The sequence below is a fragment of the Gavia stellata genome, chromosome 26, assembly GCF_030936135.1.
Source record: "Gavia stellata isolate bGavSte3 chromosome 26, bGavSte3.hap2, whole genome shotgun sequence".
Classification (NCBI taxonomy): Eukaryota; Metazoa; Chordata; class Aves; order Gaviiformes; family Gaviidae; genus Gavia; species Gavia stellata.
Genome location: NC_082619.1, coordinates 3,876,885 through 3,894,135, shown reverse-complemented (window position 1 = coordinate 3,894,135; position 17,251 = coordinate 3,876,885). Strand labels below are relative to the sequence as shown.

At 49.2% G+C, this 17,251-nt stretch overlaps 1 protein-coding gene across 1 annotated transcript in view; it reads right to left on the bottom strand.

Annotated features, from left to right (window-relative positions):
• Positions 1 to 414: 414 nt before the first annotated feature.
• SORL1 (sortilin related receptor 1) overlaps positions 415 to 17,251 on the bottom strand; it is a 36,963-nt gene continuing 20,126 nt past the window's right edge. Inside the window, exons 24-47 of the mRNA XM_059829658.1 lie at positions 16,932 to 17,051; positions 15,552 to 15,677; positions 15,219 to 15,326; positions 14,627 to 14,758; positions 14,236 to 14,367; positions 13,377 to 13,511; positions 12,846 to 13,001; positions 12,120 to 12,269; positions 11,575 to 11,703; positions 9,930 to 10,056; positions 9,214 to 9,383; positions 8,526 to 8,638; positions 8,081 to 8,185; positions 7,031 to 7,103; positions 5,751 to 5,833; positions 5,369 to 5,465; positions 4,594 to 4,778; positions 4,018 to 4,137; positions 3,753 to 3,917; positions 2,699 to 2,873; positions 2,052 to 2,158; positions 1,169 to 1,361; positions 840 to 1,052; positions 415 to 482 (exon numbers count right to left, since the gene is read on the bottom strand). Of these exons, the coding sequence (XP_059685641.1) occupies positions 415 to 482; positions 840 to 1,052; positions 1,169 to 1,361; positions 2,052 to 2,158; positions 2,699 to 2,873; positions 3,753 to 3,917; positions 4,018 to 4,137; positions 4,594 to 4,778; positions 5,369 to 5,465; positions 5,751 to 5,833; positions 7,031 to 7,103; positions 8,081 to 8,185; positions 8,526 to 8,638; positions 9,214 to 9,383; positions 9,930 to 10,056; positions 11,575 to 11,703; positions 12,120 to 12,269; positions 12,846 to 13,001; positions 13,377 to 13,511; positions 14,236 to 14,367; positions 14,627 to 14,758; positions 15,219 to 15,326; positions 15,552 to 15,677; positions 16,932 to 17,051 (3,182 nt within the window). The remainder of the gene's footprint in view (positions 483 to 839; positions 1,053 to 1,168; positions 1,362 to 2,051; positions 2,159 to 2,698; positions 2,874 to 3,752; positions 3,918 to 4,017; positions 4,138 to 4,593; positions 4,779 to 5,368; positions 5,466 to 5,750; positions 5,834 to 7,030; positions 7,104 to 8,080; positions 8,186 to 8,525; positions 8,639 to 9,213; positions 9,384 to 9,929; positions 10,057 to 11,574; positions 11,704 to 12,119; positions 12,270 to 12,845; positions 13,002 to 13,376; positions 13,512 to 14,235; positions 14,368 to 14,626; positions 14,759 to 15,218; positions 15,327 to 15,551; positions 15,678 to 16,931; positions 17,052 to 17,251) is intronic.

The window sequence follows — 17,251 nt, the reverse complement described above, 5'->3', positions numbered from 1 at the left end:
ACTCCAAAGGATTATTTTAAAGTAAAAGCAAAATCAAAACCTTCAGGGACTATATTACTTATATCTCTCTACATATATAATCTCCTGAATTTTTTTTAAATAAATTTATTCTTGTCTTAGAAAAATAAAATGAGTAGCCAATTTAGTCAAAAGAAAATATCTCACAGACTTAAAAGCATGCCCAGCAAGCATAGCCTTGTAAGACTAAATTAATGTTAAATCAAAGCAATCTCTTACTAAACCAACCTAGTCTGCAATTCACAGTTGATTACTACAAAGTGTATTTTTAAATTTTTTTTGGCCCATATAAAAATAACATATTGCAACTCAAAGTGCATTTTTAAAATAAACAATCAACTATTTTTATCAAATAAAATATTTACACCATTTGGTTTTTACAGTCAGAAATGCGCTTCATGCGATGACCATGGGAACATCATCTGAAAATCCAGTTATCATTGGGGCTTCGTCATCCTCATCTCCTGAAAAACAAACCCAGAGCTCTGTTACGCTGCCCTCAGCGTTTCACGGAGCACGAGTAAACCAGCTGCTCAAGCTGGCCACAAAACTGCCCTCAAAACCAGTATACTGTGGCCTCACTCGTGCTCTTACCTGGTTGTTTTATCTGTTATATTCAAGTTTTAACTGATTTGTGTTAGAGGGAGTGGTTTAAGTGAAGCTGCTAAAAACATTTATCCTGGGCTAGCTTTGTACTCTTAGAACAGGATCAAATCCATAGACATTTTTATGCCAAAAGCGGCCCAAAGCACGAAGGAGAAGTTAGGTCTTGCACTGATTTCACGTCCTTAAGGCTGTGCATTAAACCAAGGGCTACGTACCTAAATCATCTCCCGAGGAGAATATGGCCGAGCCCAGGCGGGAGCTGTAGTGGCTGTTTGCAAAGGCAGTGAAGCTGTTCTGCAGCCGTCTGTGCCTCATGTACAGCACCACGAACCCAATCCCGAGGGTCACCAGCAGCAGGAACAGCACCGGCACCACGATGGCAGCGACGTCTGTGGATCTACCAGTTTTTGATGCAGAGGAGTCTTCACCTAAGATGAGGGAGGGAAAGAAGCGCCATTAGAACTGATAGCGCATTTCTCTAGTGAGCTTGTGAGGCTGTCATTAGCCTTTGTTAAGGAGGATGAGGAAAATGCCAGGGACTTACCAGTTCCTAGTTCATCATAGAGAAGCGTGGCCGGCTCACCGCACATCTGCCCGCTGTACAGGCACCTGGCCTGAACGGTGAATGAATAGTTGTGACCTATCTTCAGGTTGGAAACTTTGAAGAAGTTTTCTGTGGTGTTCCCGAGATAAGCCGTCATGTTCATCAAGCTGTCAAACATGTGAATCTCGTAACCCTGAGAGTTGTGAAAACAAAGATACAAACCCCAAATGACTCAGCTGCAGGAGTCAGGTTTGCTCCTTCTGACAGGGCTTTGAAACTTGTTTTTCCTCCTGAATCTAGCTTTGATGAAATGCGTTGGGCTATCAGCCAGGAGGGAGCAACGTGGACCCTCCTCCAGGCATCCGTCAGTGTGCATTGGCCTTGGCCAGTTCAGGGAGGAGAGAACGTTTCAGTCTATCTGGTTCACTCTGTTCTTAGCATCCACCCGCGACCACCCAAAACACAGAGTCCAGTAATGGTGATGGCTTTTTTGGCATAGTTTGCTACCTGCCCGGGCCCTGACAGAGAACATGTCACAGATTTTCTATTAAAGTCTAAATAATGACAATTCTCAGACACTACTGATGTGCTTCCCGGCACGGTGGGGCAGTGTCCTATTCCCAGTCCTTTCACACGTGACAGTTGACTTTTTCCAAGAGGATAATTATGTTCCTCAAAGGTGACCGATGGGATCTATCAGCTTTAGTGCCTCAGTTGTGATAGGAATTGAAGTAAGATCTGTGTAGAGGGCTCAGCAAGGAGACTTAGGGGAGCAGAGCGTACTGGTGTATTTCAAAGAGTCTGTGAAAGGAGCCTTGCAGGGACTCTGCTCCAGGTTTTCCTGAAACACTGCCTGTAGGACGGGAGAGACAGCGCAACTTACCCGGCTTTCATTGAAATTACTTTCCTTTAATGCCAAACTCTTCCAAAAAAGCAGAATATGGTCATTTTCTGTTATAATTTTTAAAGCGTCTGGTGCAGACAGTGGAACTGCAAATGAGAAAAAATGGCAGGCGGGTTAGGTTTTAACACTGGTGACACTTTTCTTTTGGCTGAGAAACAGCAATGGGGGTCACTTCTGAAACGTAGTATTTTTTAGGGATCAGCACAATACTCTGCTTGGAAAAGGGCTGTACCGGAGGAGAGGATACTGTGGCATGTAATCTGCTAGGAGACTTTCAGTGGGTTTTCGTGGTAGGACTGGAATGGTATTTCATCGCGTCTACACAGCCAAACAGGTGTCTTTCCCATCTCCACCAAGGCAGGAGAAAAACTCCCTGGCTATCATTTGAGAGGCCTCCTCTTTGCTGCAGTTGTTCGGGGGTTTAATTGCCTTCCCTGGGAGCTGCAGAGAGGCCTCTCAGAATTGTGCTTTGGCTGTGGGAGAGGGCTAAGCGATGCAGAAACACTGCTGCAGCCTCCAGCCCACGCAGGGGTGGGATGGATGGCATGTGGGACGGGTGCTGGATTCCCTCTAATGGACAGTGCTGCAAGGACTGGCCCCGGCACCCACCCAGTAGTTCTCTTCACCTGTGTTGATCTTCATGCTGGATTCTTTGCTCATATTTCCCAGTTGAACAATCACGTGGTATTTGCCTCCCGGTTCAAGTTTCTTAATGGTGTACTCCACTGTGCTGTTGCGGGTTTTCACTTTGTAGATTTTATCTGTTTTTCTTACTAAATCTTTAACTGCGACAGCATATAACTGGAGGGGGAGGAAAGGCACACACGGTGAAAGATCTTACTTTCCTGCAGACTTGCTAACAATCTCGTACAGTGGTAGGACATTAGATGGGCGGGGGAACAAAATTTGAATAAAACCATGCCTGCACTCTACAGAAAGGCTGGGAAGTAAGATTTCAAGCTTCTTGCCGGATCTCTGCCTGAGATCAGTATTTACAGATACAGAAAATGCAGTTACTGGAACAGATGAGGGCAGGAGGAAAATCTCAGGTTGTATTTCTCAATGAATCACAAGGATGCAATGCAAACTCCTGCCCTGTCAAAATTTCCAGTTTTGCTGGGAAGATTTATACCTTTAAACCTTTTCCGTTAAAGTCTCTGGACCAGAATAGGAGCGGAAAGCTTGCTGAGAAAATGACTCGCCTTCAATGGAGCGAGACCTGACCGTACGCCAGCGTGCCAGAGAACAGAACCGGGCTTTGTTGGGGCTGCGCCGGCGCGGCTGGAGTGGGAGGCAGAGCCCGTAGCCCGGCTGGCCGGACGCCCGTCCTGCTGGCCTGCGGGCTGTGCTCAGACACTGGCCAGCCCGGACTCCAGGGCAAAACCGAAGCCCAGAAAGGTGTTTTAGCATCTACCCAAGTTTGCTTTCAGACTCAGGCAGCAACAGATATCCCTGACTCTTTTTAAACATAGTGTGAATGTTAAAGGCGTGAGATAATGGCCGGTAATGTGAAGAGAGGAAACGCAGGTCCTGGAGGTGTCAGCATCTTGACAACAGCTATTTAGATGGAGGGTAGACCTGATCTCAGACTCAGTTATCCATCAGCAGGAGGGCAGGGATCTGTCTCTGAGCAAGGGTTTTGCGCACAAAGGGACAGGAGAAGGCACTGTGAGATATTACCATGTCCTGGTCAGGCGAATCGTAGGGTGACTCCCACTTAATGACTGCGAACGTCTTTCCGGTGTGTACCGAGTGGAGGTGCCGAGGGGGAAGCCGGTTGTCAGGGATCATCTTCACCACAACGTAGTCAGACGGTGGCCCTTGGTAGGGAGACATCACACGGACCTTGAAGGGATGACACAGCGGTTAATACTGTGCCTGCACCCTTCGGTACCAAACTACAGCCCGCAGTGCAGGTAGGAGGGGGAACAGAAAAGGAGCCTACCAGAAACAGGTACTGCTCGTCCCGCTGCACGATCACAGTGATGTTGTGGGAGGTCGTGGTGGTGTTGTGAGGGCTTCTGTACAGCTCCAGGAAGGATGTGGCGTAGAAGACACCATAGACCTGCGGAGGCAGAGAACAGCAGGGACGGTACAGAGTTTGGCAAGGGCCGGAGCTCCCATGCAAACTTTCACTGGCTGTCGCTTTTTAGGGACATGACGCAAAGACCCTTTTTCCACCGGGCGCTCTCTCCTGCCCAAGTTCAGGTTCAGTCTGCCCACTCACTGCTGCACTCCCCACCCTAAAATCCTGGGCTCAGCTTTGATAACACAGCAGTCAACTGAAAGATGACTGGAGCATCATGTTGTTATCTGTATTGGAACAAACAGACAACAAGAAGGCTTTCCTTGCTTCTGTTTAAGGGGCAGCAGGTGCTTTCCCTTGTTTTTTGAGCATAACATTTTCAGGGCCTTGCAATTCAGTCCCTACAAATAATCCTGTTTTAAGATTTTGCTTGTGTTTGGAGGCTCTGAGCTAGACCCCATCCTGGCTGGTGAGAAAAGAGAGTCGGTGCCTTACGACATTCCTCGGTCCGGTCCAGCTGCACTCCACCGCAGTCTGGTTGATGGCCTTGGCTTTGAGACTTGGTGATGCAGGTCTTGTCCCACTGGTCACCACATGTACAAAAGACAGAGGGCTGTCACCCAGCTCCGTCTTAGCCCAAGCAGAAATTTCATAGGGGGTGTGTGCTGTCAAATTTGCCACTGAGCAAGAAGAGAAACGTGCACTATTAGGTGAGGCAAAGTATTGCAACGGCAGGGTGAGAGCACTAGGAAATGGTCAGCAGCATCAAACAATCTTAGACAGGAGCCTGCCTCTCTTGGTTTGTATTTTGATTCATTTTGACTGATTTCCTTTATACAGAAGCACCTGGGACTCTGATATCTCACCTAGCCTGTGCTTTTCTGTATTGGGGTGCTTTCCCATATCTAGACTGTGCATACCAGTGATTTTTCCAAAACAGAAACTAATCTGATTAATAGGGACATGTACCATATACAAGCCCAAGAAATTGTTGACCTTTTGCAGAGTAGATAAGGAACCACAGACAAAATCCCATGTGTTGGGAAAAGGCTAGTGCAGCTCTGGGGGATAAATCCCAAATCCGCTTGAAATCTCCAAGTCCTAAGAAGAGAGGCCAAGGATTTGCTGGTTTGTCCTCTCAAGATTTATTCTTTCCTAAACAGAAACTACTCAGTTGCAAAAAAAGAAAAAAAAAAATCCTATAGCCTTCTGTAAAACCTTCCATTTGGTGTTGGCTTAAGCAGAATTTTACACTTTGCACAGACGTTACCTTTTTGGATGGACTTTTCTCCTTCTATGATCAGAGTCCTTTTTTCCTGCCTGTGTGTATCAAAAGTCCAGTAGATGTTCACAACATAACCGCTGACCTGTCAAGCAGCAAGGGCACACAATATGAACTATCAGTTCAGCTGTTTTTGCATGCAGTGAAAGATTCACTGGTGAAAGTCTTTGCATTGTGTTTCCCATCCTAATTATGAGAGCTGGGACAGTTGATGAGTAGTGAGAAATGATTTGGCATGAAATAACTAGTTTCAAAAAGTAATTGCAATACCGAAATGGGTGACAGCTTATCCCATCCAGTATTTACCATTTACCCAACGCAGGCCTTTTTTTCTTTATTCTAGTTTCAGAAGTAAAGATAAAAATTTTACCTTGACATTAGTAGTCATTTTTAGGCTGAAACTTATGGAGTCCTCGCTGTAGCTCTCAATGTGTATGACAGGTGGAGGAATGACTGGAAGGAAAGAAAGGGAGAAACAGCTGTTACCGCAGCATGAACAAATACAAATACTTATCGAGAGGGGACAGGTAAAATACAGGCTTTCATTATGACAATCATCTCTCAGACCAGGAATCCCCATCTTTCCAGCCCCAACCTTGCCTGCCTCTAAGACATGCGCCCCTCAGAGAAGGCACCGACATGCTGTACCTCCATCATTTTTTCAGTCAACCACCTAAAAGCTGCCTTATCTGTGCCTCGCCCGGCAGAGGCTGGAAGCAGAGAGGTCTGGACACAGGTATTTTACTTCTGAACTCAGTGGGATGAGCTCACATCACAGTTAACAGCTTCTGGCCTTCAGAGACTCTGGTGAGGGAGGTCAGGAGCTATCGGTGGGGACAGCTGCCAAACACTCATGCAAAACCTGAAGTGAAAGTAATTATGGTTCTTTCTACCTCTGTTTTTCTAACCATCACGTACTCATGTACTTCATATTATCTGAATCCTGCAATTTTAGTAGCATGGTGTTTTCTTTCGTTCCTTTGTCAACATAGTGAGGATGCAATTTTATCTAACAAATTAGCAGACAATTTTGACATCAGAATATGGGTTTGGAAGAAAAACTTGACATGAATACAGATGATTTCAAAAGGCTTTTCTAAAAACAGTTGAGAAGGAAATGACTTACTGTGTTGTTTGAATTTATCTACTGTAATGTTGCGATAGTTTGTGGGAGCCTCAGTGGTCTTTTAGTGGTCTAACCTACATGAGGTGCAGAAACCATCATAATCATAACCTAAGAGGGAGAAGCAAGCATCCTTCCAGCTAGTGACAGCGAAGGAGTTAATGGTACTGTGTCTTGCCTATCTGAAGGTAGGATCTAGCCTACACAACTCAGAGGGAATCCATCTGCAGTCCAGGAGAGAGGGGCATGTGCTGGACAGGCTTCTCACCCACTTCCAGGGCAGTACCTCCATCTTAAGTGCCACAGAGTTCAGAGGAAGAGTCAGCAACCTGTTCAGACTTGCCACTGAACTTTGAGGCAGATCAAGTTAAGCGAAATGGTACAGCGAAGTTGTTAAATAGTGTAAAATACTCAATAGGGAAGAATAAAGACTGAGGAGGTGGTTATGGACGCTGATGCTAACACTGCAGGCTTGTACGCAGCCTTTTTGCTATGTTGTCTGAGTTGACAGAAACAACAACATTTACCTTTGCCTTTTATGGTGGTTATGGACTTGGAATCACTCCAGTTTCCCACTCCTCGACTAGTTACCGCAGCAACCTTTTCAAATAAGAGGGTTAGTTAATATGAACAAATGTACGCCACCAACATTGTATAATGCAAACAGAGGACGAGGTTAGAGCAAGGTTACAGACGTGGCGGAGCTCATGGGAAAAGGACTTTGAAGCAAACAATAGCTTAATTACTTGGCAATAAAATGCTTATTACAGAGATAAAGCAGACTAAGGCAATTAAAGGAATCTAAGAGGAGGGAGTTGCATCCTCTTTGCAGATAACCACTCTCTTATGAGATCTTTATGAGGAGTCCATCAAGATAAGGAGCTTTGGACTCTATTGGCCATAGCGTAGGTAAGAACTGTGCCGGTGAAGTCCATGCGAGCATGGACTGAATCCAGTTCCAAAGATTTATTTGGAAACAGATTAGTATAGGAAGGAATACCAAGGAAGGAAAGACTCGCTCCAACCAAGTGTGAGAATAACACTGATTCATGGGCAGGGAGGCGGGGTTATCCCACCGCCCAGTGAACTCCCCCAAGAACCCATGCTCATTCAGCACAGGGAGGATGGACAATGGCAGAGTATACGTTTCTCAGGGCCCAATGTGCAGACTTTCATTTCCTATTCTTATTAGTTCTGCCTATAATTACCCAGCTTCTCCCATGTGCATACATTCCCCACAGGCGCATCTGCTTCTTTTCCCAGTGATACAGTCAGGACGAAATTTATCTCTGGCCCAGATCCGGTGCAATTGCAGTGACATTGGAATGGGCAATTAGTAGCGCAGATTTCATAATACAGCCTGGCCTTCTGGGAGAAGGAGCAAATCAAGGGCCTTAATTCAGGCCTTGAAACTATATACATAAGCAGTGCAAATGCCAAGCCCCCATCGTGGGTTGACATTAAATGGCAGAATTTTAACAACATACTTTTTTAGCAAGTACTTGACTGTGCAGGACTTGGACTATCTAGTGAAAAGTAATGAGAGCATGCATAGATAGAGCTTTGAAAATACTCACTCTAACTGTGTATAACGTGTTGACCTGTAAGTTCTTGATCTCAGTGTAGTTCTTGGTGGTTCTAAGGGATGACCACTCCTTAGATCCACTCCTGCTGTATTCCACCTAGAAGCATCAGATCAAGGCATGAGGGCTCAACAGTCAACAATACCACTGGGTGACAGGTCCCTCTGTGTCAAAATGTCGGTAGAAAGCAGTATGAAAGCTTAGAAAAGGAGCCAGAAATGAAATTATGAACTTGAGGGCTGTGTCGCTACCTACAGCCCTGCAGCATTTCTTCTCCCAACTTGCCTAATGCTCTCAGCAGACTTCCTCTACAAAATGTCCTATTCCTGGCCCCCCCGCCCTGCAGAGATAGCTGTTTTCAGAAAGGCCAGCTGCCCTCAGCAGCCTCCCCTGTCCCACCACCGATCTGGACTCGGCCCCACCGGGCAGCAGGACTCACGATGAATTCCCGTATGAGGCCGTGGGCGTTCACGGGGGGACTCCAGCAGCCCGTCACCACGCCCTCAGCTTCTTTTTTCAGGAACAGCTGAAGGTTAAAGGGAGCATCTGGTACTAGGGAGAGAAACAGAGGTGTTAGTGACAGTCGCAGCTGGTGTGTCCGGATTACATGGGGAAAAGCAGGGTCTCCCTGAAAGTTTGGGACAGAGGGGGAATGGCCAAGCGGTCCTGGCTCATGGGAGATGTCTTCTTCCTGCAGTGGGGTCCCAAGTCCCTTTCACCCCACTCTGGAGCAATAAAGCCTTTTTAGTGACTGTGGTGACGCTGGGATTTTGCTGAGCTCTTTGCTTTATTTGGCATCCCTTTCTTAACCTGACCTCCACTCTGCAGCTAGAAGGATCTTGCTCCTTGCATGTGATACTGAACAGTCCCATGGGCTCCTCACTGCACTGTGAGAAGAGATGAACTTCCCAGTGATACTAAACCACTAAGTCATGCACAAAAAAGAGGGCAGGTTGGTGACTCAGCGCAGGACTGACTCTAGGCAGGGAACCCGCAGCCCTTTTTCCCAATTCCACAATTCCCAGGTGTGTGGAAAGACTCCTTTTGTTCGTAACAGGGATACCTCCACAGTGCCTACTTTCTAAGCTGAAACAGCATGCATCAGGTCACTGTGTAGGTCTGCTTACATCCTTCAGGTGCCCGGAGGGTGATGAAGTCGTTGGTGTTGTAGACTCGGCTGAGACACTGCACTTGGACTTTCACCTGATAGGTACAGTCAGGCTTGAGGACTTTCAAAACGCTGTTGGTTTTGTTGCTGTGGGTTTCCAAAATCTTCCAAATGCTTTCACCGACTGTCCTGCACGAGAGAGTCACACCCCTCCAGTCAGGACGGTGTTTAGTAACGTAGGGTGAAACCATCTATCTGTATGTTAAGAGCTTCCTTTTCAGTGAAGCCACACCACCAGCTTGAAAAGATGCTCTCTTAAAGCCTGAACTAAACATAGCTTAGTGACTTAGAAGTGCTCCACTGAGGTTTTCTGTAACTGCTGTGCTCTAATTTCTTGACTTCGTTCTCATTGCTAGCGGTCCCACAAAGACAAGACCCGAGCAGAAAAAAAACCCCAAATATAGCCACATTACTGTCTGAGTAAATAATCTGGTGGAAAGAAATACAGCTCTCCACAAATGTCTCCTAGTTACAGAATATTTTGGTTTGTCTTTGCAACAAAGTATTAGAAGATTTTCCAAGCAGAACTAGATTGCGCAGCTCTTGGTCTTTCAGGCCTGATTCTGTATGGTACTTTGCTGTAAACATGGGCATACTGATACCTGCACTCATGCTCCTCCTAGCCTTTACTTGATACGACTAGCAATGGGTCATGCAGTGTAACGTGCAGTGTACCTGTAATAGATGTTGTAGACACAGGAGGTCGAGGACATTCTTTTTGGCCGAGCCCACGTCAGAGTGATATCGCCAGAGAAATCAGCCGTCCACTGGAGGTTCTGGACTTTGTACACGATCGTGTCATCTAAGCAGGCAACGGGAAAAGTTAGTCTATCAGAGGGAAACAAGCCCAGAACAGAAACAGGAGTTATGTTTGTAGTGCAAACAACACGCGGAGGTAGAAACAGTAATATGACTGAAGGGAGTATTTGCACCATTCAAATTAGATGTGTAATTTAGGCGGGCATTATCAGTGGAGATGAGGAGGCTCTTCAGAAGGCAGTTCAGAGCAGGAATGTACCCCTGGTGCTCTTAGTTCTCCCCAAAAATGTCTTTGTTGTCTTTATGCTGCATCATGCAAGCATCCCCTTTCCCCCAAGGAAAGATAAAGCATGGCTGTTGACGATATACTCTTTAACACCATTTTGGAAGTGTATGAGTGCAAACTGATCAGTGCAAGCTGAGCCACTCTTCTACTTGTGTGATGAATCTGTGCTGTCCCTGTAAGCCATCCAGGGCTTTTCTTTGCGTGGTTTTCCTTATCACTCTCGCGTTCAGCAGAAGGACCCAAGTGAAGGCTGGTAATTAAGGCAGGAGTCTGGGGACTGCCTTGACAGGAGCTCTGTGGCTGACTCGCCGCCTGACCTTGGGAGAGGCACGTAGGGGATAACAGCACTGTGAAATCCAGTGCTGGCAGTGGTGGGGACTCGGGGTGCCTATCTGAAATGGCCTAAATCCATGCCCTGCTCCTGCTAGGCCATTCCCTGCTCTCTCCCTCAGGGAACTGTGTGTCAGAGCCCACATCCAAATGCCGCAGCCTGGCCCCGCTCAGGTGCTCAGCTTCATTCCCAGTGCTGTACAGAAACCGAGTGGAGCAGAGCCAAACTGCTGCCGCTTTGCTTTCCCTAACCAACTGGAAATGAAACCCAGCAGGCACGCGGCTCCGCAGACAGGCACGGCAAGACAAGCTATCTGCGGGAAAAGAGATGGTTTCCCCTTGGCATAGCAGCTGAGCCATGAATCTCAGCAGCTCCTTTCCCCTCCCCTGAACCTGCTAGCTTCTCCCAATCAATATTTAATTAAAGAACTAAAACCTGACTGATGCTCAAACCCCCAAGCAGTTCAGTAGGAAAGCGGCTGGATCTCACGGCTGGCCAGAGACAGCAATTGATCGCTGTTATCTGCCCAGGGCGGGCTGCAGCGTGCATCCCGCCTGCCTCCGCTGGGCCACCGAAGGCCAGGGTGGGAGGACCAGTGATGGTGGCGGGGCACGTGCCACGGCTCCCAGGGTCACCTTGCAAAGGAGGACAGAGCAGGAGACTATTGCTTCACCCACCGACCATGTAAAATAGACAGCTTTGCCCCTACTTGTCCTAAAGTTGTTTTTCTGTGTCTGGGGCTGCTGGAAGACAAATTGTCAGTGTAGAAGCTGGACGGGAAGTTTGTCCCAGCTGGTTATAAATGGGTGAGGAGGCAGCTTGGTCAGCTGGACGGAGGCAGATACGTCCAGGATGTTGTGAATGAAAGGTCACGTATCCAGGAGAGCACCTCTGCGTGCTGATGCAGAGCAGGGCATGAGAAATGGGAGAGGGCTGCTGCTTACCAGTACAGTTCCTCTCATCGCTGCTGTCTGAGCAGTCCAGATATCCATCACACCGCTCTGTCACCATAATGCAGGCCTCTCCGTCCTCGCATTTATAACCATTAGGGCACGACAGGGTGCTGTGCGTAGCTGAAAGAGGCAGAAAGATTTCAGGACTCAAGGCAGAAAAGTTCCCTCACCAGCTCTGGGATGTTTGCAGCACCAGTGCTAGTTCAAAAGCAGGCGTGATGCTGGGGTGGCTGCATGTCAGGGATGGAGCCCAGGGTGTGTCAGTCATAGGGCTATCTCGTTCTGGCTGCATCTTCTGGCATGATCACACATGGTGGCATCAGAACAACGTGGAGCTTATCCCACTGAAAACAACAGTTGGACTTCTAATGGAAAGGGCACTGGTTGTTTGGCCTTTTTTCCCCTTTTTTGCTGTAATGCTGCATTTGCTGCAAGGATTCCACCAGCAATAAAACTCTTCAGTGGCTCCCCTGTCCTCACGAAGAGCTTCCCAAGGGAAAGAGCCAGGCAAGACGCTCTCCCCGCCCCGCACTTACGGCAGTTCCTCTCGTCCGTGCCGTCCTGGCAGTCCCGCAGGCCGTCGCACCGCTTCCAGTTTGGGATGCACTTGTGCAGCTGCTGGCACTCGAACTCGAACCTGCTGCAGCGGCCCGGGAGCGCCGGGGGGGTGACCGTCACGTTGGGTCCTGCACACAGCAGCGAGTGAGGAAACCACCCAAAGCACTGCCAGGCTGCCGCTGCCACCAGGAGGGACCAAAAACCTGTCCCCAGGTCCCGACTCCACTAGATGGCAATCTCTTCCCATCTAGCAGGTAAATGGCTTCTGCTGGGATGACGCCTAAGCCATCCTCTCTCCTGACTGCAGAAGGCCGGAAAAGCAACTGGTTTGCAGGGGATGTCCTGCACCGGCTCAGAGCTCGGCACGCCTTAGCAGCGAGATAAAACCCTCATTTACCTTCAGCGTAGGTGTGAGCTGGAACCCCACCCTGCAGCCCCACTCCCCGTGCCCCACGCAGTCTGAGACGTGAGGGCATTTGAGCAGGGACCTGCTGCAGCAGCAGTGCATGCTGCCTGGGGGGCTGGAGCAGTGTCCCAGCTGGTGGCAGGAGGGCTGACCCCAGGGAGAGAGGAGACAGCGGGCTTTTACACCACGGTGTAATTTAACCCTGTAATCTGGCAAGGCTCTGAGACTGAAAGGCTGACAGTCCCTGCAGATGTGACCCTACAGAAAAAGGCAAGGGGGGAGGAAGAGAAAAGCTTACGTGAAGTAGGGCAGGCTTCCTCGTCGGAGCCGTCGGTGCAGTCCTTGTATCCATCGCAGACCCAACTGTTCATGATGCAGGCGCCACTGTTGCAACGGAAGTGATTAGGTAAACACGTCGGTGGGATCGATGTAGTAATGGGATGAACCGGAGAACCTAAAAATACACCGTTCAGAGCTGATCTGAGAGGCCTGCTCCTGCATACTGTGCCTGTTCCCAGCAGACTGAAAGCCACTATCAGCAGAGGGAAGTAGGGAGGAGGCAAGGCATTACAAGCCCAATGTTTTCATCTGCGTTGTATCTGCACAGCTCCTATTCAGAATTTCCAAAAACACAGAGTAAAAAGGTGCATGAGAAAGCACACACAGCCCATTCACGGGGCATTTTCGGAGCCAGGGGGCTGGCACAGGCTGTCCCAAAGAGCCCTGTGGGAAGGCAGCTGATACTGAGAGTGGTCCTTCAGCACGCCGCAGCCCAGCCTCGGCCAGGGCTCCCGCGAGCAGAGCAGAGCAGAGCGTTGTGTGCCCCTACCCTCGCAGTCCTTCTCATCAGACCAGTCTCCGCAGTCGTTCTCCTCGTCACACTTCCACCGGTTGGGGATGCAGTGCCCGTTCCCGCACTGGAACTGGTAGTACCGGGAGCAGTTCGGGGCCTCTGTCGGGTTTTCTGACAACAAGAGGAGAGTCCTGTGAGCCCCAGTGTTATCTCACCAGTCTTCAGCACAGCGGAGGTGTGGGAGCGTCTCAGGCTGGGCTACGGTTAGCCCAGACAGCATCACCCTATCTATTTGCCTGAGCAGCACTGGCAGGGTGCTTTCTCTTCACCTCCAGCAACCCCATTCCTCACAGCCCTCACTAGCTTGTTGCCATCACTATTATGATTGTGTGCTGGGTGCTTCATGGCCGGACACCACCTATGAATGATCTCAGAACCAGAGCTGACAGTAAAATTCAGACAGAGCATGGCAGAAACGGAGTAGCAAACCCTGCAACTCTGAAATGAAGACACAGCTGCTTCGTCTGGCTGGGTACAGCTCCTACAGCTACCCAGGGAACAGCGGTAAATATTGAGTTTGGCTGAAAACTGCCTGTCTGCTTTGGGCTGGGAATCTGTGGAGTAAATATGGTCACATATGACTTAGTCAACCACAAGATGTGCCAGCTGTATCGGATTTTCAGTGTGCTTCACTTTACCTATTTGCAATATGAGGAAAATGATGCTGACCTCCATGTAAGATACTCTGCGATGTGCAAGTGGAATGCTACGCATGCACACATACAAGTACATACACGAGTGCCTATGTAAAACATGAAGAAGCCAGTACCCTATGCTCCTGAAATTCAAAGGAGGCTGGAGCTATGGTGACCAGAGACCCTGAGGTACTGCTCACCACAGTTTGCTTCGTCAGAGTAATCGCCACAGTCATCCATCCCATCGCACTTCCACACCAGGCTGATGCACACGCCGTTCTGGCACTGGAAGCTGAACTGGTCACAGGTCCGGTGGAACTCGGGGTCCTGGGCTGCAGGGGTGGCACAGAGAAACATCAGAGGTTTAATGTAAAGACCAAGGGATTGAGGGAAGCTCATCATTGAGGAAGAAGGAAGGAGCACACTCAGAGGCAATCATGGATTTATAAGCAGAGCATTACAGTCCAGAGCCACCTCTTAGGAGATCTGGCAGCTTTCTGGCACCCTGGGGAATGCACTCTCCTCTCCATGCCTCTGGTTTCATTCTCTAGCCAACCCTCCTTTTGCAAAGATGCACAATATCACACTTACAGCAGCCAGCATAGCTGGCATCTTCATCTGATCCGTCTCGACACTGGATGATGCCATCGCACACCATGGAGTGGAACAAGCACTGCTGACGGTTCTTGCACACGAAATCCATGTAGCGGGTGCACAGGGGTTCTGGAGAAACGGGAGGTCAGGAGGGGAGGGGATAGCACCTCTGCCGTCCTTGGCAGCAGGAATGTCACCTGCTGTGATCTGCACAGACCTGACAGTGGCGGCCGGATTTCAGAAAGTTTCTAAGACAAATCACTCAAGCTCTGTCCCTGCATGGGCTGCACTCGCCCGATAATGCATCAGGGTGCAAGCGGGTTGGCACAGGCGTCAGGAAAGGTCCGGTCACCTCCCTGAATACAGCTCCTGACAGTGCACCCTCCCTAGCCACACAGCCCTGCCTACCGCGCCTTTTGCTGACACTCGCAGACCAGCCGATTTCCCAGGGGGCTCGTGAATGCTAGCTAAGGCTTTCCCATTATCTCACCAGGGCTTTTCTCACAGCGAGACAGGCTTTGGCACACCATGAAGGCTGTCAGCCCTCGCTGCCGGGGCCCCGCCGGCTCCCTGCGGCCCTGGTACTCACCACAGTGCTGTTCGTCTGAGGTGTCAGAGCAGTCGTTGATGCCGTCGCAGTGTTTGCTAGTTGGGATGCAAGTGCCGTTCAGGCACTGGAAGCCGTTGCACTTTTTTTCTGAAATTCAGAATTGGGTGGATGTTGTGTGGGGTTTTTTTTTAGAGCTGCCTTTAGTTAGCTACAAAAAGCCGTGGCACAGCCCCAATTACCTTCTCCCTGTGTCTGCTGCTTTTGGAGGGATGGGAATCATCCCCCTGAGTTTGCCGCAGGTTTATCTTAGCGAGTTTGTAGAAACCCCTCCCGCCCTGTGGCAGAGCCCGCTCCGCACGCGGCGCACATTACCGCAGTTGGCGGGGTCCTCGTCGGAGCCGTCCTGGCAGTCGGCGTCGCCGTCGCAGGCCCAGCGCTGCGGGATGCAGTGGCCATTCTGGCACTGGAAGCTGGAGGCCTCGCAGGTGTGATATACTGCTGAAACCAGAGCCGGGGGGACGGCCTGAGCGCGGGGTGCCGCTGCCTCCGTGCTGAGCTGCAGTCGGGCCCCACTGCCACGCACCCCTCCCCACTCCACCTGCACCAGGACTTTATGCCATGGCAGGTCCCAGCACTGAGTGCAGCCACCCCATGGGTCCCAGGCAAGAGTTTGCAAGAGATTGTCACGCCATGGTCTTTTCCTCTCCACGCTGTGCTTGTTCACAAGCCTGCTGTGCCTCAGGGATGCCTTTTGGAGGCTAGTGAGCCCTCCCAAAGCTCTTCCCAAGTCAGGAGCCTCCTTCCCTTTGATCTCAGTCCTTGGTGTGTGTGGGCAAAGGTGACGGTGGTGGCATCTTGCCGGAGATGGCAAGAAACGTCACAGCAAGCAAGCAAACCTTGGCGGAGCGGCAGGGTTCCCCGTGCAGGGCAGGACAGACTCAGAGACAGCCTTTAATTAAGGCAGGCAAGGCTTTTCCGTGTTGCCAAAGCAAATTAGAAATACAATTCTCCTTGGGTTTCCAAGGGAGTAGGGCCCTGGCTTTCCTTAGGCTGCTGTCATGAAAATATCTGCCTGTGGGGTGTCTTGGTTGAAGCCTAGTCTATGTATGTTGTCACTTTAGAGACAAATACCGCTCTTCAACCGGGAGAGCACTCGTTGTTATTGAGAAGAAAAGCAATGTTCAACTTAATTAAATTGCATGCTACTGAATTTTAGGTTAGCAAGTGACATGCACTTGCAGGTATTTCAAAATACTACAATCTTGTGGCAGTAATATTCTATTAGGTATTCAGTGTGAAATGTAATTATTTTAGATAAGAGCAATAATTGCAGCCGGTGAAGTCAGATGAAATGTTTCTCAAATAATTGTGATCCTCTTGGATAATTTCAACTTTAGGCTTTACAAGCCCGATACGCTTTTTGAAGTAGGTTCCTTTCCTGTAGTAATTCCCTCTGGAGAAACTCATATGAGAGATAAGTGATAGCGATATAAATTAAACCTTCTTATATAGCCACGGACTCAGAATACTAACGACCAGGATCCTCAGCGCCACACTATAAACCCCGTATGCTTGAGGCATGGCAAGTGCCGCAGGGGGTAAGCACACAGGAGCTCTGGCTGCCCTGCTGGGTGGCTCAGCTACAAGCAGGGAAACTGAGGCACAAGATGTTGGTCGATATCTTACAGCACCTTAGGCTGTAAGTAATGAGTGTTTGCAACAGAAGGTTATTGATCACATCAAAGTGCTTACCAGTGCAGTTCGCTTCATCGGACCAGTCCCTGCAATCGTTATCACCATCACACATCCAGGAGAGACGAATGCACATCCCTGAGCTGCAGCTGAATTCATCATTTCTACACTGATGAGCCTCTGCAAACAAGCACACACAGTTCAGACGTTGTCAGGGCCAGGGGAGAGGAGGAGGAAAGCTTCACATGGGCTACTGACCAAGGCGAGGAGGCTGATATCTCAGAGGTGACAGACTAAACAGCCCTGCAAAGCAGACTCATCTTGAAAGCATGTTTTCCTGCTTCGTCCCTAGCCCTGAACGACCAAGAGCCACCCCCTTG